This window comes from Aquarana catesbeiana, linkage group LG07 (genome assembly GCF_042186555.1).
Source record: "Aquarana catesbeiana isolate 2022-GZ linkage group LG07, ASM4218655v1, whole genome shotgun sequence".
Taxonomy (NCBI): domain Eukaryota; kingdom Metazoa; phylum Chordata; class Amphibia; order Anura; family Ranidae; genus Aquarana; species Aquarana catesbeiana.
This window is the reverse complement of record NC_133330.1, coordinates 189771603-189799503: the sequence shown is the minus strand read 5'-3', so window position 1 is coordinate 189799503 and position 27901 is coordinate 189771603. Positions and strand designations below refer to the sequence as shown.

The 27901-nt window shown below is 43.4% G+C and overlaps 1 protein-coding gene across 5 annotated transcripts in view; it reads right to left on the bottom strand.

Moving 5' to 3' along the window:
* The window catches only part of LOC141103386 (coagulation factor XIII B chain-like), a 1015098-nt gene that overhangs the window by 738024 nt on the left and 249173 nt on the right, over positions 1 to 27901 (bottom strand). For all 5 annotated transcript variants that reach the window (XM_073592904.1, XM_073592906.1, XM_073592905.1 and 2 more), the window contains exon 4: positions 22058 to 22234. In XM_073592904.1, coding sequence (XP_073449005.1) covers positions 22058 to 22234 — 177 coding nt within the window. The remainder of the gene's footprint in view (positions 1 to 22057; positions 22235 to 27901) is intronic.

The following is a 27901-nucleotide window of genomic DNA, read 5'->3' as shown; positions in this document are numbered from 1 at the left end:
CAAATCCTTGCAAGTCAGCAAAATAACAGCCAGGGCTGCATGTACACTAATGCCAGTGTTGTGCCTACGGAAGTTTAGTGCCCGCAGTGGCAGGGTACACAGCTCTACTTAGCAATCTATCAAGTCCCTGCAGCGATGACAAAGGAGTTCTCTGCTCCCCTCTCAGTCACTTCCCATACAGTGTCCACAGCACTGCCAGTCTTTGATTCAGTGTACTCATAACAATGCACATTTATAAAGCAGTGAATGTGGCTTTCACCAAACATTCTCTGGTGGAATATCAGTCACTTCCATTTAAAAAACACATGTACCGAGAAGATTCACCTGCAATGAATGTCAGATTCTCTGCTTCATAAATATGCTGCATAATGTGACCAACTCCTTCCACTTGCTGCCACTGATAAGTGGACAAGTGCCTCTAATGACACCACAGATCAGAACTCAATCTACACAAAAGTTTCATTATAGTATGGTCTGTGATATTTTATGGCACCTTAAATGGACGAATACATTTTTTGCTTGGATTGATAAAATTAACCTTTTGTCTACCAAGGTACCTTTATAAACATCATTGTGGTCAATGGATTAAAACAAGCTCAGGATTGCTGCAGCCACGAACTTGCTACTATTTTTTTTCCGCTGGCTTATGACTTTCATGTAAAAGTGCCTGCTTGTTAGCCCCCTTGTTATAGCAAGAATGTTAAATAAATATCAAAGTGTAAAAAAAATTTAAAGAACCCCCATTGCCCTGCGCTCAGATCGGAATGCAAACGCATATGTATGGCAAACACGTGTGAGGTATCGCCCTCAATGTTGAAGTGAGATCAATAATTCTAGTGCCAAATTAGTTAGTGCTTAACTCTAAACTGATAACCTGTTAAAGCATTGAAAAGTGTACACTATGAACAATTTGGGGTACCATCCTTTTTTTCCCCATTTCACAGGTGCACACAATTTTGTTGGGTCATATTTATTCAACGCAACCTTATCTTTTATGCTTTACAAAAAAATTGATATTGTATTTCTGTGCACTAAAACTAATTTTAGTTTATTTTTTCCAGAAAATATATTTTGATAAACAGTTGTGCAAATATCACGCAACATAAAAAATTTACAACTGCCTCTATTTTATCCACTTGCCGACCGCAATGCGTATATATACATGTAGCAGTTTGTAAGTAGTTTACCGGGATTATGGCTGAAGCCATCAGCTATAACTCCAGTATTTCTTTTTTCAGCCGGCAGCTGGCTTTCTCTTGAAAGCGTTCCGAGCTGCTCATGAGCACCTTACCATTTCCATCGGCTCGCCTGAGAAACAATCCAACAGTGCAGCCGGCTGGTCACAAAATGACCTAGGAGGACTGGAGCGACGTCATAATGTCCGGTCCAGGGTAAATGTAAACAAAAGATCAAAATTTTATTTTCCAACCTAATACTTTTAAAGAAAAAAGAGAGATTTGGGGTCTCTTCATAACGAGGACCTGTCATCCTCATTTCTATTACAAGGGATGCTTACATTCCTTGTAATAGAAATAAAAGTGATGGGACAGCATGCAGGTAAAAACCCCTGGTTGTGTCCAGGATGGCAAGTATGTGTGTCCTAGATTCAGGCTATACGCAGATTTGTATCACTAGGGGGAAGTGCTGAGAGTCCTGCATGGGTAGAGTTAATTAGCCCAGCTAAAGTAAGTTGGCTTATTAAGACCTCTACAAAAACACCCAGAATGCTTAGGGAGGTGCTCCATCCTGGAACCAGTTTTGTGCCTGTTGAAACTGGGGAGCGTGATACCTGTGTGTGCGGTGAGACAATGCCTGTGTGGCAAGCCACTTTAGCAGGAAGATATAGATGCTGGGGGCAGCACAAGGCTGCACCTAGCGCATAGCCAGGGAATCTGGGTACGTAGTAAGTGGCCAAGTTGGCAAGGATTTATTTTCATGTTTTTTTGTTTTGCCGTTTTTGACCATTGTATATAGTGTAAATAAACCATACCTTTGTTTTTTCACCTTCACTACTGTTTGCTGTACCTAATTTTTGTGTAGTGAACTCTTCCAGGGGGTCACACACACACCTGCTGCAGAGCTAACCCCCTCACAGTGATGAAAAACATAAATAAAAGGACAGTGTAAAAATTAAATCGAAAATAAATATATTTTTTTTAAAGTGCCCCCATTCCTCTGTGCTCATGCACAGAAGTGAACGCATACGCAGGTTGTGTACACATATGTCAACTATGTTCGTACCACACATGTGAGGTATCGCCGTGAACATTAGAGTGAGAGCAATAATTCTTTAAAAGATTTTTATTGGTTTTGAACAAGAAAATAGACAAGTACAATCTTTTCAAAGTTGCAGTCACATTACTTTATGGCAACAAGCAAGCAAGGGTATTATGGAACAGGATAGTCGACCAGGAGCAGGTGTTTTCAATCTAAAGGACCTAACCTGCACCTCAGGCATTGGAACAGGATTGTGGGGAGAAGACCTCCGGCACCCCTAATGGGAGCTATCTGTGCCTGGAGAAATCCCCCGTCGATCCCAAAGAAGGTTAAAGACCTCGTGGGCAGTAGTTGACGTGGTGCGAGAGCAATAATTCTAGTGCTAGACCTCCTCTGTAACTCTAAACAGGTAACCTGTAAAAAAAAGTGTCGCCTATAGTGATTTTTAGGTACTGTAGTTTGTCGCCATTCTACTAGTGTGTGCAATTTTAAATCGTGACATGGTAGGTATCTATTTACTCGGCGTAACAGCATCTTTCATATATTACAAATAAATTGCAGTATATATTGTGTTTGGTTTTTTTTATTCATTAAAGTGTATTTTTTCCCAAAAAATAATTGTGTTTGAAAAACTGCTGCACAAATACCATGTGACATAAAAAAAAAATTGCAACACTTTCCATTTTATTCCCTAAGGTATCTGCTAAAAAAATAAAAACTTTTTTTTATATATACACATACATATATATATATATATATATATATATATATATATATATATATATATATATATATATATATACATATACATACACACACACACACACACACACACACACACACACACACACACACACACACACACAGTATCTCACAAAAGTGAGTACACCCCTGACATTTTTGTAAATATTTTATTATAGCTTTTCATGTGACAACACTGAAGAAATGACACTTTGCTACAATGTAAAGTAGTGAGTGTACAGCTTGTATAACAGTGTAAATTTGCTGTCCCCTCAAAATAACTCAACACACAGCCATTAATGTCTAAACTGCTGGCAACAAAAATGAGTACACCCCTAAGTCAAAATGTCCAAATTGGGCCAAATTAGCCATTTTCCCTCCCCGATGTCATATGACACATTAGTGTTACAAGGTCTCAGGTGTAAGGCCCCTTTCACACTGGGGCGGTTTGCAGGCGTTATTGCGCTAAAAATACCGCCTGCAAACCGCCCCTAAACAGCCTCCGCTGTTTGTTCAGTGTGAAAGCCAGAGGGCTTTCACACTGAAGCGGTGCGCTGGCAGGAGAAGAAAAAATCTCCTGCAAGCCGCATCTTTGGAGCGGTGAAGGAGCGGTGTATTCACCGCTCCTAAACCGCTCCTGCCCATTGAAATCAATGGGACAGCGCGGCTATACCGTGGCAATACCGCGGCTATAGCCGCGCTATACGAGTGGTTTTAACCCTTTTTCGTCCGCCAGCGGGGGGTTAAAACCGCACCGCTAGCGGCCGAATACCACGGTAAAACAGCGCTAAAAATAGCGCTGTTTTACCGCCGACGCCCCCTACCGCCCCAATGTGAAAGCAGCCTTAATGGGGAGCAGGTGTGTTAAATTTGGTGTTATCGCTCTCACTCTCTCATACTCATACCGGAGCAAAAATGTTTTCATTTTTTTATTGTTATATTAGAGTTTGTTTGTATTTTACGATTTTAGTAGGCATATGTTATATTAGACCAAATATGAATTGAGGGCAGTAGTATTGGTCATTTATTTGTAAATCCTTTGAGCAACGAGGAGTTAATTAGTGAGTAGATGTTTCCGCCCCTTAGCTTGTTTTAGTTTTTCCCACCAAGTTTTAGACTATTTAAAGCGGAGGTATGCTGAAAAAAAAATATTAAAAGCCAGCAGCTACAAATACTGCAGCTGCTGACTTTTCATATATGGACACTTACCTGTCCAGGGAGCCCGCGATGTCGGCAGCCGAAGCAGATCCGTCCTTCGGCTCTCGGCTGCTGCCGCCGCCATCCTGGTTCTGCCGCGCTGTGCTGCGCATCCTCTGGTCCCTGCTGTGTTCTGTGTCACACAGAACAAAGCGGTGGAGGAGAGCGTAGGCGCCCGAAGTGGCGTAGGTCACCGCAAGCTCCGCGGTGATCTATGCCAGGAAGTGGAAGCAAATACCTGTATTAGACAGGTATCTGCTCCCTCCTCCCCCCTGAAAGGTGCCAAATGTGACACCGGAGGGGGGAGGAATCCAAAAAGTGGAAGTTTCATTTTTGGGTGGAACTCCACTTTAAATCTCTATGGTTGCCCATCTCCTTGACTGTGACAAAGCGCAGGAGCACGAAACACATCGTCAAGGCAACACTAAACATAGCTTTTGGACCTGTCACCACGTACCATTATTCATCATCATTTGGGACTCTACATCTCCTGGCAATCAGTGGTAGCTTAGACAGCTTTTTTAGCTTGTCATACTTAGACCTTCCAGCAGAGCTCTACATAGTTTTTTACCATTTATTTTTTTTTTCATTTTTGAGAAGGCATTTCTAATCATTTGCCACATACAGAAGCTTTTGAAATCCGTATGAGGAAGGCATTCTTGCAGTTGCAGGATGCTAAGCAGTATGAACAAACCCAGTGGTGGGATTTAGCATTCCTTAAAAAATATTTAGATCTAAGGATCACACCAAGAGGCCTCCATATCAAGAAGCAGTGCAGCTTCTTGGACGAGGACCTTCACAAGGAATGGAGATCACTAGCAGAATTCTGCACGATCAAATGGATTAATATTCTTATCATCCAAAAGGGAGAGGAAATTAGAAGTAGCACAACAGCAGGCTATAGAGAAAGAAGCCAGCATTCAGGACTATAGTAATTCTTGTTTATATTCTAAATGGCTAAAAGTCCTAAATAAAAGTGTAAAAAAGGATGAGGATAATTTGATACTTAAAAAAACTAATAAACTAGAATGAGACCTTTTTGATTATGGCAATGGCCAAGTTTTTGATTGGAGTCATCCCAAGATACCGACACAACAATACAGAAAACACAAATATTATTATTATTATTATACAGGATTTATATAGCGCCGACAGTTTACGCAGCGCATTACAACATTAGGGCAGACAGTACAAGTACAATACAATTTATTACAGGAGGAATCAGAGGGCCCTGCTCGTTAGAGCTTACAATCTGGGAGGGAGGGTCAAGTTATACAAAAGGGTAATAGCTGTGGGGGATGAGCTAATGGAGAAAATAGTGCAGTTGTTAGATGGAGGCAAGATAGGCTTCTCTGAAGAGGAAAGTTTTCAGGGATCGCCTAAAAGTGGATAAATTTGGAGACAGTCTGACAGATTGGGGTAGGGAATTCCAGAGGATGGGCGAGGCTCGGGAGAAGTCCTGGAGGCGGATATGGGAGTAAACTATAAATAAATAAATCTTAATCCAGGGGTAATAAACCAAACAAACACAAACCAAATAGATCTGAGCACTTGCCATTACCCATTCAGAGGGCTACAGATCATTCTCTAGATAGACCCATCCCGATCTCCACGAATTCTACCATTTTGGTGCGAATTCGGATAGATTGAATGAGGAAACACCAGCCATCGCCATCCTAGATCTCACTCCTTCCCTATCCTCGTCCTCTTATTCCCTATTAGCACCATTAATTCCATCAATCGTGATGCATGAAGCCAATTCGGCTTCTCCACCGATTACCCAATCTCAATTGTTATACAATATAACCACTCACAATAGTTTTAGCCTCTTATCTCGCGACCTAGAGGATTATATCCTATTAGGAGCTAGGCCTATACTTCAGGATATTACTGGGGTTCTGATCAACAGGATGTGAATGGTCATATAATGCCTCCCAATAGTCTAAATTTTCAGACATTACCTCCAAAGGGAGCCTACAAAGAAAAAAGAAAACTAGAAGAGGACGAAGAGGAGGATCCATTAGGAAGAATAAAACAAGAAAGAGATCGGAGTTAACACAGGAATTAGTACAATAAAAATATATGATTTGTCCTCTCATACCCTTACTCCCTCTGAAGAGCTACTGCTCCAAAAGGGTTTAGGTTTCTCCCCTTCTATAGGACCAAATAAATTTGGCCTATTCAAGGATCTACACCACTTTATACGGTCCTTGACTTTAAAACGCCACTATGCTACTAATCCTCAAGCTAGACTTAAAATGAAGAGTGATAATAAAGCTAGTTTGGTGTCTATACCAGAGATTATACCCTCTACTGAACTTGATGAAGAGGCGTTACAGATACTTGAGGATCTATGGGCAGAGGGTCACACAGAGGGTTACGTTCCAACATCTGGATTGGATCCATCTGTTATACATACATCGTTTAGACCCAAATCAATGTTTTTTCCAACTAATTCTACAGGCCCTTATATCGAAAAATATTATCAAGCCGTGTATAAAGATCTCTTATTACTTTGTGACACACCAAACACTCAGAAACATCAAAATCTAAGTAAAGCGGAGAGTCTGTCACCAAAAAATCTAATGGCCAATACAGACATCATAGTTAGGCAAGCTGATAAGGGAGGCAGTCTGGTAATACAAAATCGTGTAGACTATATTAAGGAAGCCAGTCGGTTGCTAGCTGATACAGATACCTATCTGAAATTACGAGCTGATCCCTTACTGGAATTTCAGCAGGAACTCAAGACCTTGGTACAGGAGGCGTGGAATAATGGGGTGCTCACTAAAAAAGAGAGACAATTCATATTGTCATCAGAATGTATCACCCCTTTTTTCTATCACCTCCCCAAGGTGCAAAAATCGTTGGTCAATCCCCCGGGAAGACCAATTGTGGCCAGCACCAACAGTTTTATTAATGGTCTTTCTAAATATATCGATTTTTGTTTACAACCCCTGGTTTGTCAATTGCCCTCATACATTAAGGATTCAAGTGAAGTGATTGATGCTCTTCAACACTACATGTGGGAGGACGGATATCGCTGGGCTTCTCTTGATGTCACCTCCCTGTATACCTCTATACCCCACAAAGTGGGCTTAAAGGCCATACAATATTTTTTGTCTAAAAGTGGAGATTTTAACTCATTACAGTCACAATTCTTGATCCAGGCTACCAAATTTTGTTTAAAATGTAATTATTTTACATTTTGTGAGCAGTTCTATCTACAGCGTAGGGGTACAGCCATGGGGGCAAACTTTGCTCCGGTATATGCCAACTTAACCATGGGTCACTGGGAGGAGGACAATATCTAGGCAACAATCAATTTGCTGAACATATCGTGTATTATGGTCGATACATTGATGATGTTGTACTCGTGTGGAGTGGGGACCCAGAGTTTTTCTTCTCCTTTGTGGCCCATTGCAATGCTAACCCCATGGGTCTGTCCTTTACGCATGTACTTGATCCTGATGAAATTGTATTTTTGGATCCAGTATTATCTCATGACCAAAACAGGATCTTTACAAAAAATCATGTTAAGCCTACCAGTGGCAATTCTTATCTCCACTTTAGAAGCTGCCATCACCCCACATGGAAAAGTAATATTCCTAGTGGACAATTTAATAGACTGAGACTAAATTGTTCGAGAGTGGAGGATTATATGGAACAAGGGGCTTTGATGACACAAAAGTTTGAAGAGAAAGATTATCCACGAGAATTAATTAATAGCGCTTTTTTGTCTAACATGAACCCTCTGCCCAGAAAGAAGGTCTCGAGAGAGGAATCAAATAATAATCATAGTGTGAGATTTGTTTCGACTTTTAATGATAAATTTAAATTTGTTTCCAAAATAATAAAACAACACTATAACATTCTATTGCTAGATCAACGCCTAGCTCCAGTACTACCTGAGGTTCCACAAGTCACTTTCTGTAGAGCTCGCACCCTAAAAAACTTACTGGCACTAGGGATGAGCCGAACACCCCCCCCGGTTCGGTTCGCACCAGAACCTGCGAACGGACCGAAAATTCGCTTGAACTTTAGAACCCCATTGACGTCTATGGGACTCGAACGTTCGAAATCAAAAGTGCTCATTTTAAAGGCTAATTTGCATGGTATTGTCCTAAAAAGGGTTTGGGGACCCGGGTCCTGCCCCAGGGGACATGTATCAATGCAAAAAAATGCCATTTTTTCGGGAGCAGTGATTTTAATGATGCTCAAAGTAAAAAAAAAAAAAGTGAAATATTCCTTTAAATATCGTACCTGGGGTGTGTCTATAGTATGCCTGTAAATTGGCGTGTGTTTCCCGTGTTTAGAACAGTCCCTGCACAAAATGTCATTTTTAAAGGAAAAATCTCATTTAAAACTGCTTGCAGGTTTAATGTAATGTCGGGTCCTGGCAATATGGATGAAAATCAGTGAGACAAATGGCATGGGTACCCCCCAGTCCATTACCAGGCCCTTTGGGTCTTGTATGGATATTAAGGGAAACCCCGCACCCAAATTAAAAAAAGGAAAGGCGTGGGGCCCCAGGCCTTCTGAACAGCAGTATACAGGCGGTGCAAACAAGACACGGACTGTAGGTTTGTTGTTAAGTAGAATCTGTTTGTAATTTTGAACGGGTACATTTTTAACGTGTTTAGCTCCCGCCAAAAAATCTTTTTTAAGCTTTTTGGAAAACATAGGGAAGGGTTATCACCCCTGTGATATTTGTTTTGCTGTCTGTCCTCCTCTTCAGAAGATTTCACCTCACTTTTTGTCCCAATGACAAATGTTTTTTGAAAATTTGGGTTTTTTTGTGGAACAAGGATTGGAAAGCATCAGTGGAAAGGAGAAATGTTTTTCCCATATTAACTCTTACAGGAGAGAATTTCCCTTCCTAGGGGTAGATTTCATCTCACTTCCTGTTGTCTCCTTCCGTTTGCAAGTAGGAGTCGTTTGTAAGTTAGATGTTTGAAAGTAGGGGCCTGCTCTAGAAACTCAGCAGAAATTTGGGCCTTAGGTGTTGTTGTGGCCACAACACTGTAAGCCCTCACAGGGCCCTGCTGTGAAATATTAGATCAAGAATTGTAATTACATGCCCCTGTTGAACAGGGGCAGAAAAATTGGGCCTTTGGTGGTGGTGGTGGTGCTGGTGCCACAACACTGTAAGTCCTCACTCTTGGTGGGCGCAGAAATAGGCCCTGCTGTGAAATATTAGATCAAGAATTGTAATTACATGCCCCTGTTGAACAAGGGCAGAAAAATTGGGCCTTTGGTGGTGGTGGTGCTGGTGCCACAACACTGCAAGTCCTCACTCGCTCTTGGTGGGTGCAGAAATGGGCCCTGCTGTGAAATATTAGATCAAGAATTGTAATTACATGCCCCTGTTGAACAGGGGCTGAAAAATTAGGCCTTAGGCACTGGTGCTGGTGCCACAACACTGCAACCCCTCACAGACACTCTAGTTGGAACGCAGGAACGAGCCCTGCTGCAAAGTATTGCATCAAAAATTGTAATTACATGCCCCTGTTAAACAGGGGCTGAAAAATTGGGCCTTAGGCAATGGTGCTGGTGCCACAACACTGCAACCCCTCACAGATACTCTAGTTGGAACGCAGAAATGAGCCCTGCTGCAAAGTATTGCATCAAAAATTGTAATTACACGCCCCTGTTAAACAGGGGCTGAAAAATTGGGCCTTAGGCACTGGTGGTGGCGCCCAGAACCAAAAATGTTCTTACAAGCTATCAGCGTGATGATTGAGGAGGAAGAGGATAATTACTCAGGGATAGTCACTCAGCATCAGCATAGGCAGTCTTTGAAGGGATCTGAGATTTCAAAAAAAATTATTCGGTTACATCAGCATCAGGTGCTTGGTAGCTGGTGGTGATCCAAGACTGATTCATTTTTATGAAGGTCAGTCGATCAACCGAGTCGGTGGACAGATGCACCCTGTGATCGCTTACAAAGCCTCCAACAGCACTGAATGTGCATTCCAAAAGAACGCTGGATGCAGGACAGGCCAGTAGCTCAATTGCATACTTTGCAAGCTCTGGCCAGTGATCCATCCTCAAGACCCAGTAACCCAGAGGATTTTCGGTGGGAAAGGTGTCCAAGTCTGATCTTGCCCCTAGGTATTCCTGCACCATGTAAAACAGACGCTGGCGATGGTTGCTGGAACCGATCATACCTTGGGGCTGCGGACCAAAAAATTGTCTGATCGCATCGGTCAGACGGCCACCTTCTCCACCGCTTCTTCTTTGACTGACCGAAGCCTCAGCAACACGTTGTCCAAAAACAGGAGTTTGTAACCTCCCAGTGTCTGCCAACGCGTTGCACAGACCTTTCTGCAAGGCCTCCTGAAGATGTTTCATCCTCTGCTCCCTCTGCGATGGCAAGATAAGGTCCGCAACCTTACCCTTGTAACGTGGATCAAGGAGGGTTGCCAGCCAGTATTGGTCCTTCTCCTTGATACCACGAATACGAGGATCCTTACGCAGGCTTTGCAGGATCAGGGAGGCCATGCAGCGTAGGTTTGCTGAGGCATTCGGTCCGGAGTCCTCTGGGTCACTAAGGACGACATGGTCCGCAGCCACCTCCTCCCAGCCACGTACAAGTCCATGTGTTTCTTGGGACTGATCCCTTAAAGACTGCTGCTGATGCTGAGTGCCAGGCTCCACCTCCATACTGACACAATCTTCCTCCTCCTCCTCCTCCTCTTCCTGTGTGATCGGCGGGCACACAGGAACACTGTCTGGATAAAGGGGGCCTTGAGAGCTAAGGAAGTGCTCCTCTTCCTGCCTCTGTTCTGCCTCAAGTGCCCTGTCCATTATTCCACGCAGCGTGTGCTCCAACAGGTGGACAAGGGGGACAGTGTCACTGATGCATGCACTATCACTGCTCACCATCCTCGTGGCCTCCTCAAATGGTGACAGGACAGTGCATGCATCCCTGATCATGGCCCACTGGCGTGGGGAAAAAACCAAGCTCCCCTGACCCTGTCCTGGTGCCATAGTCGCACAGGTACTCATTGATGGCCCTCTGCTGCGTGTGCAGCCGCTGCAGCATGGCCAGCGTTGAGTTCCACCTGGTGGGCATGTCACAGATTAGGCGGTTCTTGGGCAGGTTAAACTCCTTTTAGAGGTCCGCCAGCCGAGCACTGGCATTATATGACCGGCGGAAATGCACACAGACTTTCCTGGCCTGCCTCAGGATATCCTGTAAGCCTGGGTACCTGCCCAAGAACCGCTGCACCACCAAGTTAAGGATGTGAGCCAAACAGGGCACATGGGTCATTTGTCCCTGTCGGAGGGCAGAGAGGAGGTTGGTGCCATTGTCGCAAACCACCATTCTTGCCTTAAGTTGGTGTGGCGTCAAACACCTCTGAACCTGCCCCTGCAGAGCTGATAGAACCTCTGCCCCAGTGTGGCTCCTGTCCCCCAAGCACACCAGCTCAAGCACCGCATGGCATCTTTTGGCCTGCGTACTTGCGTAGCCCCTTGAACGGCTACGGAGCACCGCTGGTTCCGAGGACAAAGCACAGGAAGAGGCCATGGAGGAAGAAGAAGAGGAGGGGGTGGAGGAGAGAGGTGTGTCACAATCATTAGCATTTTGGAGGCGTGGTGGCGGAACAACCTCCAACACTACTGCACCTTGTCCTGCATCCTTCCCAGCTGCCAGCAGAGTCACCCAATGCGCCGTGAAACTTAGGTAACGTCCCTGTCCATGCCTGCTGGACCATGAGTCAGCGGTAATATGCACCTTACCGCTGACCGCCCTGTCCAGCAAGGCATGGACATTGCCTTCCACATGCCGGTAGAGAGCCGGAATCGCCTTCCGTGAGAAAAAGTGGCATTTGGGTACCTGCCACTGAGGAACTGCACATTCCACAAACTCACGGAAGGGGGCAGAGTCTACCAACTGAAAAGGCAGCAGTTGAAGTGCTAGCAATTTTGCCAAGCTAGCATTCAACCGCTGGGCATGTGGATGGCTGGGCGCAAACTTCTTTTGGCGGTGCAGCAGCTGGGGCAGGGAAATTTGCCCGGTACAATCTAAAGTCGGTGTACCAAAAGCAGATTGCCCACAAGTACTTGGCTGTGACACACCTAATTCTACACCTTCATTCCTCGCAGTGCAGGTCTCAGAGAGGACTGAAGGTATAGTGGGGTTGGAGATCTCAGCTGATGAGGAGCAAGGAGAGGTCCTCCTTGTTCTTTGGTGTGGGTCTTTTAGATACGCTTGCCAACGAACTGCATGGCAGGTCAACATATGTCTGGTCAAGCATGTGGTACCCAAGCGGGAGATGTTTTGGACACGCGAGATACGCTTGAGACATATGTTGCAAATAGCAGTGGTGCGATCTGATGCACTCATCTCAAAAAAGGCCCACACCAAAGAACTTTTTGAATAACGCGCAGAGACTGCAGCGCCCTGCACATGTGGAGCTTTGGGGTGTGATGCAGTCAATGTGCTGCCCTTAGGCTGGCCCCTGGAAGGCATCCTGCCTCGTTGGTGATGTGCCGCCTCCTCCTCATCTCTCCTATCAGGCACCCACGTTGAGTCAGTGACCTCATCATCCCCTCCCTCCTCATCACTGGAGCAAACCTGGCAGTATGCTGTAGCAGGGGGAGCATGACTGCCAGATTGCTGTCCTTCTTGGGCACCCCCTCTGTCCGTGCTCATATTACTGTCTTCATTGAGCTCAGTATCATCATCAGAGCCTTCCAAACGCTGGGCATCCTCCTGGAGCATGTACCCAACACTGTGGTCAAACAGTTCGAGGGACTCCTCAGGAGGACATGGTGGGGCTAGGGAAGGAGTCTCTGATGACATTGAGCCGAGGGAAGAGGTCGCTGCCTTGCCAGACAAAGTACCCTGGGCATGGGTGAGAGAGGATGAGGAGGATGAGGACGGCTTGGTCATCCACTCGACCAAGTCTTCCGCATGTTGCGGCTCAATACGGCCAGCTGCCGAAAAAAAGGCCAAGCGTGTCCCACGGCCACGTGCTGATGAGGTTGCACCATCTCCACGACCAGCACTAGACACAGAGCCTGCTTGCCCTCTCTTATTGGCTTGTGACTGTCTGCCTCTCCTGCTTGGCCTTCCAGACATACTAATGGCCTGTAGCTGCACTAAGCTGGGATGTATATATATATATATATACACACACTGATACTGCAGCTAGCAAAATCAACTGCCTGCCTGTAGTATGAGAACACCACCAACCTTCTACAGGTAGCTTTAGCTGAACACTGTGCAAAGCTCGCAAAAAAATAACTTGTAGGTTTAGCTGAAGACTGTGCAGAGGGTCTCTACCCACTAACTTGTAGTTTTAGCTGAACACTGTGAGCAGGACGCACCGCACTAACTTGTAGTTTTAGCTGAACTCTGTGAGCAGGACGCACTGCACTAACTTGTAGCTTTAGATGAACACTGTGCAGAGGTCTCACTACACTAACTTGTAGGTTTAGCTGAACACTGTGGTGGACACACCCCATTAACTTGTAGTTTTAGCTGAACACTGTGAGCAGGACGCACAGCACTAACTTGTAGTTTTAGCTGAACACTGTGAGCAGGACGCACTGCACTAACTTGTAGTTTTAGCTGAACACTGTGAGCAGGACGCACCCCACTAACTTGTAGTTTTAGCTGAACACTGTGAGCAAGATGCACCCCACTAACTTGTAGTTTTAGCTGAACACTGTGAGCAGGACGCACCGCACTAACTTGTAGTTTTAGCTGAACACTGAGCAGGAAGCACCGCACTAACTTGTAGTTTTAGCTGAACACTGTGAGCAGGACGCACAGCACTAACTTGTAGTTTTAGCTGAACACTGTGAGCAGGACACACAGCACTAACTTGTAGTTTTAGCTGAACACTGTGAGCAGGACGCACCGCACTAACTTGTAGTTTTAGCTGAACACTGTGAGCAGGACGCACTGCACTAACTTGTAGCTTTAGATGAACACTGTGCAGAGGTCTCACTACACTAACTTGTAGGTTTAGCTGAACACTGTGAGGTGGACGCACCACACTAACTTGTAGTTTTAGCTGAACACTGTGAGCAGGACACACAGCACTAACTTGTAGTTTTAGCTGAACACTGTGAGCAGGACGCACCGCACTAACTTGTAGTTTGAGCTGAACACTGTGAGCAGGATGCACCCCACTAACTTGTAGTTTTAGCTGAACACTGTGAGCAGGACGCACCCCACTAACTTGTAGTTTTAGCTGAACACTGAGCAGGATGCACAGCACTAACTTGTAGTTTTAGCTGAACACTGTGAGCAGGACGCACCGCACTAACTTGTAGTTTTAGCTGAACACTGTGAGCAGGACGCACCCCACTAACTTGTAGTTTTAGCTGAACACTGAGCAGGACGCACCGCATTAACTTGTAGTTTTAGCTGAACACTGTGAGCAGGACGCACTGCACTAACTTGTAGCTTTAGATGAACACTGTGCAGAGGTCTCACTACACTAACTTGTAGGTTTAGCTGAACACTGAGGTGGACGCACCACACTAACTTGTAGTTTTAGCTGAACACTGTGAGCAGGACACACAGCACTAACTTGTAGTTTTAGCTGAACACTGTGAGCAGGACGCACCGCACTAACTTGTAGTTTTAGCTGAACACTGTGAGCAGGACGCACCCCACTAACTTGTAGTTTTAGCTGAACACTGTGAGCAGGACGCACCGCACTAACTTGTAGTTTTAGCTGAACACTGTGAGCAGGACGCACCGCACTAACTTGTAGTTTTAGCTGAACACTGTGAGCAGGACGCACCCCACTAACTTGTAGTTTTAGCTGAACACTGTGAGCAGGACACACCCCACTAACTTGTAGTTTTAGCTGAACACTGTGAGCAGGATGCACCGCACTAACTTGTAGTTTTAGCTGAACACTGTAAGCAGGACGCACCCCACTAACTTGTAGTTTTAGCTGAACACTGTGAGCAGGACGCACCCCACTAACTTGTAGATTTAGCTGAACTGTGAGCAGGACGCACCGCACTAACTTGTAGTTTTAGCTGAACACTGTGAGCAGGATGCACAGCACTAACTTGTAGTTTTAGCTGAACACTGTGAGCAGGATGCACCGCACTAACTTGTAGTTTTAGCTGAACACTGTGAGCAGGACGCACCCCACTAACTTGTAGTTTTAGCTGAACACTGTGCAGAGGTCTCACTACACTACTACACTAACTTGTAGTTTTAGCTGAACACTGTGAGCAGGATGCACCGCACTAACTTGTAGTTTTAGCTGAACACTGTGAGCAGGACGCACCCCACTAACTTGTAGTTTTAGCTGAACACTGTGAGCAGGATGCACCCCACTAACTTGTAGGTTTAGCTGAACACTGTGAGGTGGACGCACCACACTAACTTGTAGTTTTAGCTGAACACTGTGAGCAGGACGCACCGCACTAACTTGTAGTTTTAGCTGAACACTGTGAGCAGGACGCACCCCACTAACTTGTAGTTTTAGCTGAACACTGTGAGCAGGACACACCCCACTAACTTGTAGTTTTAGCTGAACACTGTGAGCAGGATGCACCGCACTAACTTGTAGTTTTAGCTGAACACTGTGAGCAGGACGCACCCCACTAACTTGTAGTTTTAGCTGAACACTGTGAGCAGGACGCACCCCACTAACTTGTAGTTTTAGCTGAACACTGTGCAGAGGTCTCACTACACTACTACACTAACTTGTAGTTTTAGCTGAACACTGTGAGCAGGACGCACTGCACTAACTGTAAATAGTCTAGCTGCCTGATTGTGGTACTAATAGGATCAAAAGAGCACCAGCAATTTTCTTCAGGTAGCTGTAAATACTGTAACAAGACAAGCCTGCCTGTCAGTAAGAAGATAACAGGAACGGATCTAGCTAAACTGAATACAGTGTATATATATATATATATATATATATATATATATATGCAACACCTGGGATGCATATATATATATATATACACAATAAACTGTAAGTGCAGCTAACTGACTGACTGTTCTGCCTAATCTATCTAACTTAAATCAAATGACACTGTCTCTCTCTCTCTCTATCTATGAACGCCGGAACACACACTACACAGGGCTGCCGTGCAGGCGGCCTTATATAGTGTGGGGCGTGTACTAAATCCCCTGAGCCATAATTGGCCAAAGCCACCCTGGCTTTGGCCAATTACAGCTCTCTCTACTGACGGCGCTGTGATTGGTCAAGCATGCGGGTCATAGTGCATGCTTGGCCAATCATCAGCCAGCAATGCACTGCAATGCCGCAGTGAATTATGGGCCATGACGCGCCACATGAATTTGGCGCGAACGGCCCATAACGTTCGGAATTCGGCGAACGGGCGAACAGACGATGTTCGAGTCGAACATGGGTTCGACTCGAATACGAAGCTCATCCCTAACTGGCACCTAGTAAGATAACAAATAAACCAACTAGATCCCCTCTGGATATTAGGTCATATGTTGATGACAGGAAAGGCATTTTCCAGTGCAAAAAAAAAAAAAAAAAAAAAAAAAAAAAAAAAAAAGGAGGATGCCTGACCTGCCAATTTATTAACCATGGGCCTAACATTATCACTACTAATTCAGGAAGAAATTATGAAATCAGTCAGTTCATTACATGTTCTTCTGATTTCGTGATTTATGTCCTACAGTGCCCGTGCGGCCTTTTCTATGTGGGCCATAGAGGATCACCATAGATTCATCACAAAGGGATGTGATGAGCATAGTGTTCCCCAGGACTTCATCGTTTCCACAACAAAGACATAAAATGCCTGGAGGTTTTTGTGATAGAAACTATTCCAAAAGGAACACTAACTACTAATCAGAGATTTTCTCTTTTATGTAAAAGAAGTGTTCTGGATATACATGTTCGATTCTCTTGCCCCCAAAGGGTTAAATGAAGAATTAGAAACGTGGAGTTTTGTATAGGTTTTTATCTTGAATATATGTGGTATTTTGATTAACTTTTTCTCATTCTCTCTGAACATTAATTAATTGGTAATATGAATTTGTAGTGATTTTTTTCATTTTTTATTGTTATATTAGAGTTTATGTTTTTATTTTATGATTTTAGTAGGCATATGTTATATTAGACCAAAAGTGAATTGAGGTCAGTAGTATTGGTCATTTATGTGTAAATCCTTTGAGCAACGAGGGGTTAATGAGTGAGTAGATGTTTCCGCCCCTTAGCATGTTTTAGTTTTTCCCGCCAAGTTTTAGACTATTTAAATCTCTATGGTTGCCCATCTCCTTGACTGTGACAAAGCCCAGGAGCGCGAAACGCGTCGTCAAGGCAACACTAAACATAGCTTTTGGACCTGTTACCACGTCCCATTATTCATCATCATTTGGGACTCTACATGTCCTGGCAATCAGTGGTAGCTTAGACAGCTTTTTTAGCTTGCCATACTTAGACCTTCCAGCAGAGGGCTCTACATCTCCACAATAGTGACTGAGTACTGGACTGCACAGCGTGAGAAGGTTAGATCTACAGCTGATTCATCACAGCTACGCCGGGCTTTTCCCTTCCTGAGCCAGTGTCTCATCTGGCCTGACGTCACTGGCACTCGTGGGACGGAGCCCTGTGTCACAAATTACACACACCCACGGCGACTAGCTAACCGCGACGTGCATTCCGTGACCAGGGTATATGAGGAACTAAGGGAATAAGGGGGAACTTATACTGAGCATGTAAGACTGGCTGCGGTACTTTCACAGCCTGCACTACATTTGGCCACCACTAGAGGGAGACTCCACTCCAATCCAGCTAGCTGACCACACACAGGCAGATACGAATCTTACATACAATCTGGTGCACTCTAAGGGTTGGGGAGCAATCTAGCAATTACTACACACTTCTAGGGTTCCTCCAGCTATCGAGCAAGCTAGAACCCTGGCGTTAATCACTCTTCCCACTGTCCCCACACCCACACACCAGACACACAATAAATGATAGCCTGCCACCACCCAACAGTTTGTCCACAGACTGGTCTGCTGAGCCACCACACACACAGATCTCCGTCTGGCAGATCTGTTAGCTTACAATCTGCATGCAATCTGCCAACACGCAGTGCAATTGCATACCGATTGGCACGTAACTTAGACAGAGTACTTAGGCACTAAAATACAACAACCTCTCCAGAGATATGAGTCCTAGCTTAGTACACAGAAATCACTTATTAATTTTATCATTTAATATCCCAAAAGTGGGCAGTGCATATAAGATATACAAAGAAAGAGGATTTACCAAAAAAGATACAAAAAATGCAGAAAGACACACAAATTGGCAATTTGCTATGAAAATAAAAAAGGATAAAAACAGAAATAAACTTTACCGAAGTCTATCCGTTAGTAGATGCGTACTGGAACATGTGGGAATTCCCCAGTTTCGAACTGGCTTTGTGGAAGAACAATGTCCATATCTCAGGCTACCCAATTTATTGAAATATAGATGTGGGCTGGACTTTAGCCCTTGGCCAATCAACCCTGGGGGGTGTTCCTGTCTCAGCCCACAGAATGTTTTGTGTTCTGAAATGACCAGAGTCAAATTGGCCCAGAACGGTGCTGATTGCTGGGTCATGGATAGGATTTCCGATACCAGCGCATCAGTCCGATCGCAACAGTACCAATCACTGCCTTTCTGCTGCAATCAAGCGCCATATAACGGTTTTGTGTGGTTCTCTAGGATTCCACACCTGCTAAACATACAGAGTTACATGTACACGTAACCCATCACGTGTACGATCAAAAGGAATTATTTTCATCTCTCTGCCGTTAATATTTTAGTTTTTATGAGAGATAAGATAGGTTCCTTAGATCTCTTGATATTAATCAAAGCTTTCAGACTGGCTGGGGCCTTGCGAATGCCCCCTGCAGATCCGTGTAGCCAAGATGACTAGCAGTTTTCTTTGAGCCTCAGGAAGGTGGCAATCTATGTTTACTCTAATGGGAACTTTTATTGGCATATAGGTGTCACTTTGATCCTAAAAAAACTGTCTCTGTCCTTTTCAAATGCTAATGAAAGAGCATATGTGCATGACTGACATAGAATACTATATTTTTAATAACCCAGAATTAAACTACATCTACAATTACACTACTTCTACAGATCACACCACATCTTGTTAGGGCAAAACTATCCTACGCTTACATTTTCGTCACACCCTGCTCCATTGATTTGCTGCTGGTGTGTTTTACCCCTCTACATGCTGATCTTCATCTGCATGTGGGTGAGCAGGTCCCTGGGGATCACACCCTGACCCAGCAGGGACACAGTCGGCTGTCTCACCTTCCATTGTGCTCATCCTTCCTTTTTTCCCTCTCTCCCGTGATCCGGGAGAACGGCTCTGGTTGGAACTCAGCATAAACCCCTGGTTGCTAAGTGGACTTCAGGTGACTAGGGATGAGCTTCGAGTTCGAGTCGAACTCATGTTCGACTTGAACATCGGCTGTTCGCCAGTTCGCCGAACAGCGAACAATTTGGGGTGTTCGCGGCAAATTCAAAAGCCACGGAACATCCTTTAAAAGTCTATGGGAGAAATCAAAAGTGCTAATTTTAAAGGCTTATATGCATGGTATTGTCATAAAAAGTGTTTGGGGACCTGGGTCCTGCCCCACGGGACATGTATCAATGCAAAAAAAAGTTTTAAAAACGGCCGTTTTTTCAGGAGCAGTGATTTTAATAATGCTTAAAGTCAAACAATAAAAGTGTAATATTCCTTTAAATTTCGTACCTGGGGGGTGTCTATAGTATGCCTGTAAAGGAGTGCATGTTTCCCGTGTTTAGAACAGTCTGACAGCAAAATGAAATTTCAAAAGGAAAAAAAGTCATTTAAAACTACTTGCGGCTATTAATGAATTGCCGGTCCGACAATACACATAAAAGTTCAATGATAAGAACTGCATGGGATTTCCCCACAGGGGAACCCCAAACCAAAATTAAAAAAAAAAAAACTGGCATGGGGGTCCCTCTAAATTCCATAACAGGCCCTTCAGGTCTGGTATGGTTTTTAAGGGGAACCCCGTGCCAAAATTTTTTAAAAAATTGGCGTTGGGTCCCCCCAAAAATCCATACCAGACCCTTATCCGAGCACGCAACCTGGCCGGCCACAGGAAAAGAGGGGGGATGAGAGAGCGCCCCCCCTCCTGAACCGTACCAGGACACATGCCCTCAACATTGGGAGGGTGCTTTGGGGTAGCCCACCAAAGCACCTTGTCCCCAAGTTGTTGAGGACAAGGGCCTCATCCCCACAACCCTTAGCCGGTGGTTGTAGGGGTCTGCGGGTGGGGGGCTTATCGGAATCTGGAAGAACCCTTTAACAAGGGGACCCCCAGATCACGGCCCCCCCGTGTGTGAAATGGTAAGGGGGTACCCCTACATTTAACAAAAAAACTGTCAAAAATGTTAAAAATGACAAGAGACAGTTTTTGACAATTCCTTTATTTAAAGTCTTCTTTTTTCCATCTTCTATCTTCTTTCTTCTATCTTCCTTCAGTTTCTTCCTCCATCTTCATCTTTCTCCGATCCTCTGCTTGTGCCCTGGGGCAGGACCCGGGTCCCCAAACCCTTTTTAGGACAATACCATGCAAATTAGCCTTTAAAATTAGCACTTTTGATTTCGAACGTTCGAGTCCCATAGACTTCAATGGGGTTCTAACTTTCGTGCAAAGTTTTGGTCTGTTCGCAAGTTCTGGTGCGAACCGAACCGGGGGGGTGTTCGGCTCATCCCTACAGGTGACTATATAAGCTTTTCTTTGTTTGATTATTGTGAATGAACAGGACTGTTTTTACTAGCTGCATTTTTAAATAAACTTTCTTATTATTCAACACAAGTTTTTCATCTGCTGCAGACTGTCTTTAACCCATTGAGAGCTGGATTTTTTGTGTGTGTACTGTTTTATCTGTTTCTATCAGTTATGGTGCTTTTTCAGCTGCGCTGGGTTTAAACCCCTCTCTATTGATTTTTTTGCCCTACTTTTTGATTGCTTTACAGGCGTCCACTATTTAGCGCTGGTGTCATTTTGTTTTTATTACACTTAACATACAACACTTCAGTACTAGGCCAACAGCATAGCTCCACGGTCCATATACATCTATAAAATAGTAATGGCATATATATGCCATATCACAACTTTTTCTCAGACTCAGATTCATATTATGCAATTGCTACCAGCTCCCAAATCTAACAGCATTTTATGGCTCCATAGAGATTTAATCAACAAACCCCATATTCAGTACCCATGTGCCCAGCTTACATCCAGAGAAACACTATACAAAGCCCCACAATAACAATATCAGAGCCCACATGTATAGGACATTGCAACTACCCAGAGTTTTACATCGTGCCAGTTAGTCAGAGACAGTAGAGGCACTGTTCGTATACCCGCCTCACACCTTAACGAATGTATTGGGTATGCCCCTGCTAGTGTTTGCGCCTTTATAAAACGGAAGGGCTTTATTGATAAGTGCCTTCCAGGCCTGAGCAAGTAGATTAGCAGAGAGATGGTCTAATCACAGGACAGCTCTGCAAGTATCTTGGAAGGGGGGAGGGGTGCCTTTCCTCCGATCAGCTGTCACACAGTGTATGCCAAGACTCCACTCCCACAGCTGAAGCAGGAAGAAAAAATTCTAACATGATGTTCACTTTCTAAACAGTATATAAAGCTGAAGCCCGCAGATATACATGTAAAACGTATGTAGTGAGATGTGTTTCATCTCTGTGTATCATCTGCGGCTGCTGTTTACTTCACTGGGTATATGAGGATTTACATCCACTTTAACCTTATTCTCATGCAGTAACCCATTCAAAGACATGATATACTTGTACTATGTAATTTTATTCTTGCTATACCCAAAAAAAGAAATACCTGCTTAAAAAATGAATACAAACTTTAAGAAATACTTACTAATACAATTCAGAGGTGGGTTCCATCCATTTGCTGTGCATGTCCTGGGCTCCTCAGGTTTGTGCTCAATTTGATATCCTTCATTGCATGTGAGTGTAACAGTGTCCCCGTCTCTATATGTTTCCTTGGTGTATCGAACTATACCATTTCTCACAGTCTCTTTGTAGCAAACAATGTCTAAAAAAAAAAATAAAAGTTCAATAACATACAAAAAAATTATATAAATTTTAAGCTTTGTAGCCAGTTTTAAAGCTGACAAACCTTGAATGTTGTACAGGAGAGAGATTAACCTTACAAGGGTGAGGTGAAGAGGCACCTGAACATATCTGTAGCAGCTTTCCATACCCCTGCTTCACCTGAACACCTGACAAATTTGACCAGCAAAGTTCTAGGTTTCAGAGTTCACCAGGTCCCTCCATTACTATGATGGAGAGTCTCACTGACCAACAGGAATGCACATAAGGTAACTTTCAGCACTGGGGGAGTGGCCTGACCTAGCAGGAAGATGGATGCTTGACTCCGAAGCTCCCACCACCACAGGATAAAGCAACCCTTTAGCGGAGGTAACCTCACCCTTAAACTCGTCCAAAACATGGGGACAGCTTCCCGTAACTCTTCCGCATCCCGATTCCGCTCCCCCCGGGAACAAAACGGACATCTTAGCCACAGTATTCCTGAGATGTTCCGGACCCCCCGAGGGAACATGGTGTCTTCCCGCCACGGAAACTCACAGATGGCAGCTCCCTCACTGACAGGAACACTGCCTGCTCCCCCGTCAGCTATCTCCACAGGCATGGGAGGCATTGAGGTCTCCCCTCACCCTCCATTGAACACACAGGACCTAAGAACCATTGCTGCGGACATAAAAGATACCCTGGTGTGTAATAGGGGGCGCTAGAGACCTAACAAACATATGCTTCTGCCATTAAGTGCACTCACTAACCAAATCAGTCTCAGTGAACTGAGTAGTGCTGATTGTGCTAAACTAGTGATACCACAAACACATGATTTATGCTACAAAAATAATATAAAATACAATGAAAAAATAATAATTAAAGAATCCAGTGAAAAGAATTTTTTGGACAAAATTAGTGCAAGTGAAATGAATAAATCGTGATGTCTAATAGTCCCAATCCATTGAGAAGATCAGAGCAAAGCAGTTGAAACCAACATCACAGCAGACACATGGATCCTCACAAATGCAACAATTTAAGCGTTGATATAAAGGTTCCGTCACCCAAGAGGAAAAACACCTGAAGGTAATAGATATCTGCTTACCAGATACCAATGACTTCTTTAACTAAAAAGAAAGTCATTAGTGCTTGTACAGGATTGTGCCTGTTCACATGAAGGCTGGAAGGCTGGATGGTACTTTAGGCATTGAACCCTCCCGTCCCATTCATTCAGGATAGGAAATATGAGAAACAAAAAGGAATCCTCATAGCGTAAAACCGTTTAATATATAAAATTAGAGAACAATAAAATAGCCAAATGGCCTCTTACATTGGACGGTGCCTACCCGGCACTGGGACTGCTCGCATGTCAGGGTGAGTAGAGTCAGGAACACTTCGCATCACATCGCACATGCGGCGTGCGTTCCACTCCGTGCGTCTAGCTAACCAGCTAATCCGGAAGTAGGTGGGACGAATCTGGACATGTGACCACGTACCGCTCCGACGTACGTTTCGTTTGTGAACGTCATCAGGGAAGCGTACATTGGTCACTAAGCAACTAGTTTATATAGGAAATGAGGGCGGGTAAATTGGTAACATTACTCCGCCTTTGTGTCAATAAAGTTTATTTGCTGAACACTGTGCACAAACCAACCAGTGGAAACTCCCCCTGGTGGTTATATGTCACGGTGCTCCAGGCAAGGAGAAAATTCTATTTATTACATACCAAATCTGTACAGCATTAAATGGCAGGAAAACAGTGGGAGATGTTATATTAATAGATATTGCTACATAAACTATCACAATATAAATGTTAATTATCTAATTTTTTGGAAAGGACTAGAATTAGTCCCGTCATTCAGAGCAGTCTCAGTCTCGGTTTCACAATAGCTGGTAAATGATAAGCACATTTAAACATATTTCATTGAAACCACAGAATTGTATTAATTAAAAAAAAACTTAAACTATACTTTAATAAAAATAATAGCCACATAACCAGTAACATCAAAGTACAAAGAGTGCATACTGTTGTAATTGTGATTAATCGTTTGTTAAAAAACAATTGAGGTCTATATCTATATTCATCCCATACGGTTGCATACTATGTAACTTGTAAAGCCAATATGTTTCATTTTTGGATACTGTCCTTTTCATATGAGTACCCCTCCAGTCCCTTGTTACTTTATCAATCCCATAAAACGTGCATAATGATGGATCGCTGTTATGGTACATTTTAAAGTGTCTAGAGACACTATGGTTGGGGTAGCCATTTTTTATATTAGCAAGATGTTCACCAATTCTTACTTTGAGTTGACGTGTGGTTCTACCCACGTACTGTAAGGAACAAGGACATTCCAATACATAAGTCACGTGGTCAGAATCGCATGTGATCAATGGTTTAATATTGAACTGTTGTTGGGTGACCACAGAATTGAATTGGGATTTCTTTTTCTTGGAGCCCGGTTTTCTTGTTATTTTGCATGCATTGCACCTAGTGCAGTAATAGAATCCAGATCCGTCCAAGAACGTAGATGGTTTCCTGGGTGGATCCGGTACATTGGGGGCTAGTCGGTTCCTGAGGGTGGGGGCCCTACGGTATATGAATTTTGGTTTCTTTGGTAAAGAGGACTGTAAATCTTTATCTTTTAACAGAATTGGCCAGAATTTCTTGAAAATACCCTCCACTGTTCTATATTGTCGATGGAAGCCTGACAAAAAAGCGCATTCATCTTTATATTCTTTTTTCGGTTTAGAAACCAGCAAAGTTTGTCTATTCATATTTGATACCTGAACTACCAGCTTATCCAAAACATGGGCTGGGTAACCCTTTTCCAGGAATCTGGCAGTAAGGGTATCTGCTTGTGCAAAAAAATCTTTATCATTTTGACAATTGCGCCGTATGCGCATATACTGCCCTTTGGGTACAGCCCCAATCCATTGCGGGTGGTGGCAACTGTGCGTAGGGACATAGGCGTTGCGGTCGGTTTCCTTAAAGAATGTTTTTGTGCTTACAGTGGAACCCTGTTTAAAAAGTGTTAAATCCAAATAGTTGACTGTTGTTAAGTGAAGATCTGCTGTGAATCTTAGATTGTATTCATTATGATTCATACCATCCATAAATTCACCAAAACTTTCCCTAGTTCCCTCCCACAAAATGATGACATCATCTATGTACCTTTTGTACAACAGAAGTGATTTGGGTCTGTTATTAAAAATGGTTTCTGATTCCCATTTGTTCAATGTGATGTTTGCCACACTTGGAGCATAACGAGCTCCCATGGCAACTCCGCCTATTTGGTTATAATACTCATTAAGCGCCCAGAAATAGTTATTCCCCATAGCCATAGACAAACCTTCCAGTAAAAATTCAATTTGCGATTTTTTTAAAGTGGACTTATTTGTAAAGGCCCACCTCACTGCTTCCAACACATCTGTCTGCCGTAGGTTGGTATACAGTGACTCGATGTCTATTGTCACTAATAAAGTTTGGTTAGTGACTACCACAGATTGTAGCAAGGTGATGAGCTCCCTGCTGTCTTTGAGATAGGATTGGCTCTGTGGGACGAGAGGCTGGAGGAAGGTGTCCAGATATTCCCCCACCCTCGAGTACAGAGAGCCAATCCCACTCACTATTGGGCGGCCTGGTGGGTTCTCCTTGTTTTTGTGTATTTTAGGCACAATATATAATACCGGGATTCTGGGTATAGTCAAATCAAGGTAATCTGCTTCCTTCTGATTTAAGATTTTTTTATATGTTCCTTTACTAATCCATGTTAATAGTTCCTTTTTTAATTTTGTGGTGGGGTTGGATTTAAGTAACTTATATGTTGTAGTATCCCTCAGTAATCTTTGCAATTCTTTATTGTAATTTTCTTTGGTTAATATCACCAGCCCTCCCCCCTTGTCTGCGGGTCTTACCACTATCTGTTTATTTTCTTCCAATTTTTTGATGCCTTCCCATATTTTTTGGTTATTTTGTTGTTTGGATGTTTCTATTAGGCGTACCTCATCCTGAACCATGTTCCTAAATACTTCTATGTATTGGTTTGAACCTTTCTTAGGATTAAAAACAGAGTTGTTTTTCAGACTACTATGTACAAATGGGTCTTCCGTCTCTTTAGTGGTAGGGTTGGTTTTATGGCCTGAAAAATGTTTCCTTATATTTAATTTCCTTATATATTTTTCAATGTCTATAAACAAATTGAATTTGTTTATATTTTTGTTTGGTGCAAATTTCAATCCCTGTGATAAGACTTCCAATTCTGACTCAGAAAACTCTAAATTGGTTAAATTAAATAGCCCTGATTTTAGCTGTTTCTCTTCCTTTTTCTTTCGCCCTCTGCCCCTTCTTCCTCTCTTTCTGATTGTTCTGAATAGCCATGTTGGGGATTGGTTGGGATTCTGTATGGTTCTTTCCAGTCCCTCCATTCCCCCCCTCCTTGTGGTGGATAACTGTTATATCCTGGTCTACCCCTAAAATTGCCCCTTTGATGTCCCCTCGGGGGTCTATAGGGATATTGATTACGGTTATGGGTATAGTAACCATAATCAGGGGGTCTATAATCTGTGGGGGCAGTTCTGTTGTAATTTTGTCCCCTATAAGGGGATTGATATACTGGTGGTTGTGTATGGGGATGGGACTTGATTGTATTATTTTGGCTATAGCTTTCCTTTTTGTGGGCCCTCTGGGGTGTACCCGGATCCCTTTTCGTATTTGGTGCCAGATTGGCTACCGTATTGTGCACTTCAATCTCCCTTTCTGCCAATGAGTCCTGGGGGGGACCTGTTTGTAAATTGTCCTGCCATTTATATACCTTGTTGTCTTGGTAGTCCTTAATATCTCTAAAGTATTTTTTAAGTTTTTTATCCTTAATTTCCCCATCATACTTGGCTAAATGGATACTCAGTTCCTTAGCCTTATCTATATATTCTTGAGAGGACATAAATGGTTCCATAGTTGTCCTGAGTTCTTTGATTTTAGATTCCAAAACAACTTTTTTGGCTTCCCGCCTTCTAACCATCATTTGCATTAGTTTCTGTTCACAGGCGTTGAAGAATTGGTACCATTCATCAAGTAGTCTCAAATCCTCAACCCCATCATTTGGACTGACATCCCATCTTAAACTCCTGGGGGTTAGATTTTTGCCTATATACATCTCCAGGGATGCAATATCCCACCACAGCCTTATTTGTTTTTCAGTATCATATTTAAGTTGTTTGAATCCTTTCTCAAGGTCCACACTGGTACTAGCTGTTTGGTGGAAGATTTCTTCCACATTAAATTTTCTAGTTTGCATAAAATTGAATATATCCATGGCTGCGTAAAGTGAACAAACTCAAAACCAAATAAATTGAGCCAAAGTGATAAATAGACAATACTTTCGCGCCTTTGGTAAAAAATAAAAAATAAAAAATAAAAAAATTAAAAAAAATTACAAAGTATATAATGAGTGAATTGGTGAGTGGAAAACCACACACTCAAAAAGCCACAAATACAAGCTGCTCCCCTTAATTTGAATGGAACAATCAAATAAGTAATGGTGTGTAATAGGGGGCGCTAGAGACCTAACAAACATATGCTTCTGCCATTAAGTGCACTCACTAACCAAATCAGTCTCAGTGAACTGAGTAGTGCTGATTGTGCTAAACTAGTGATACCACAAACACATGA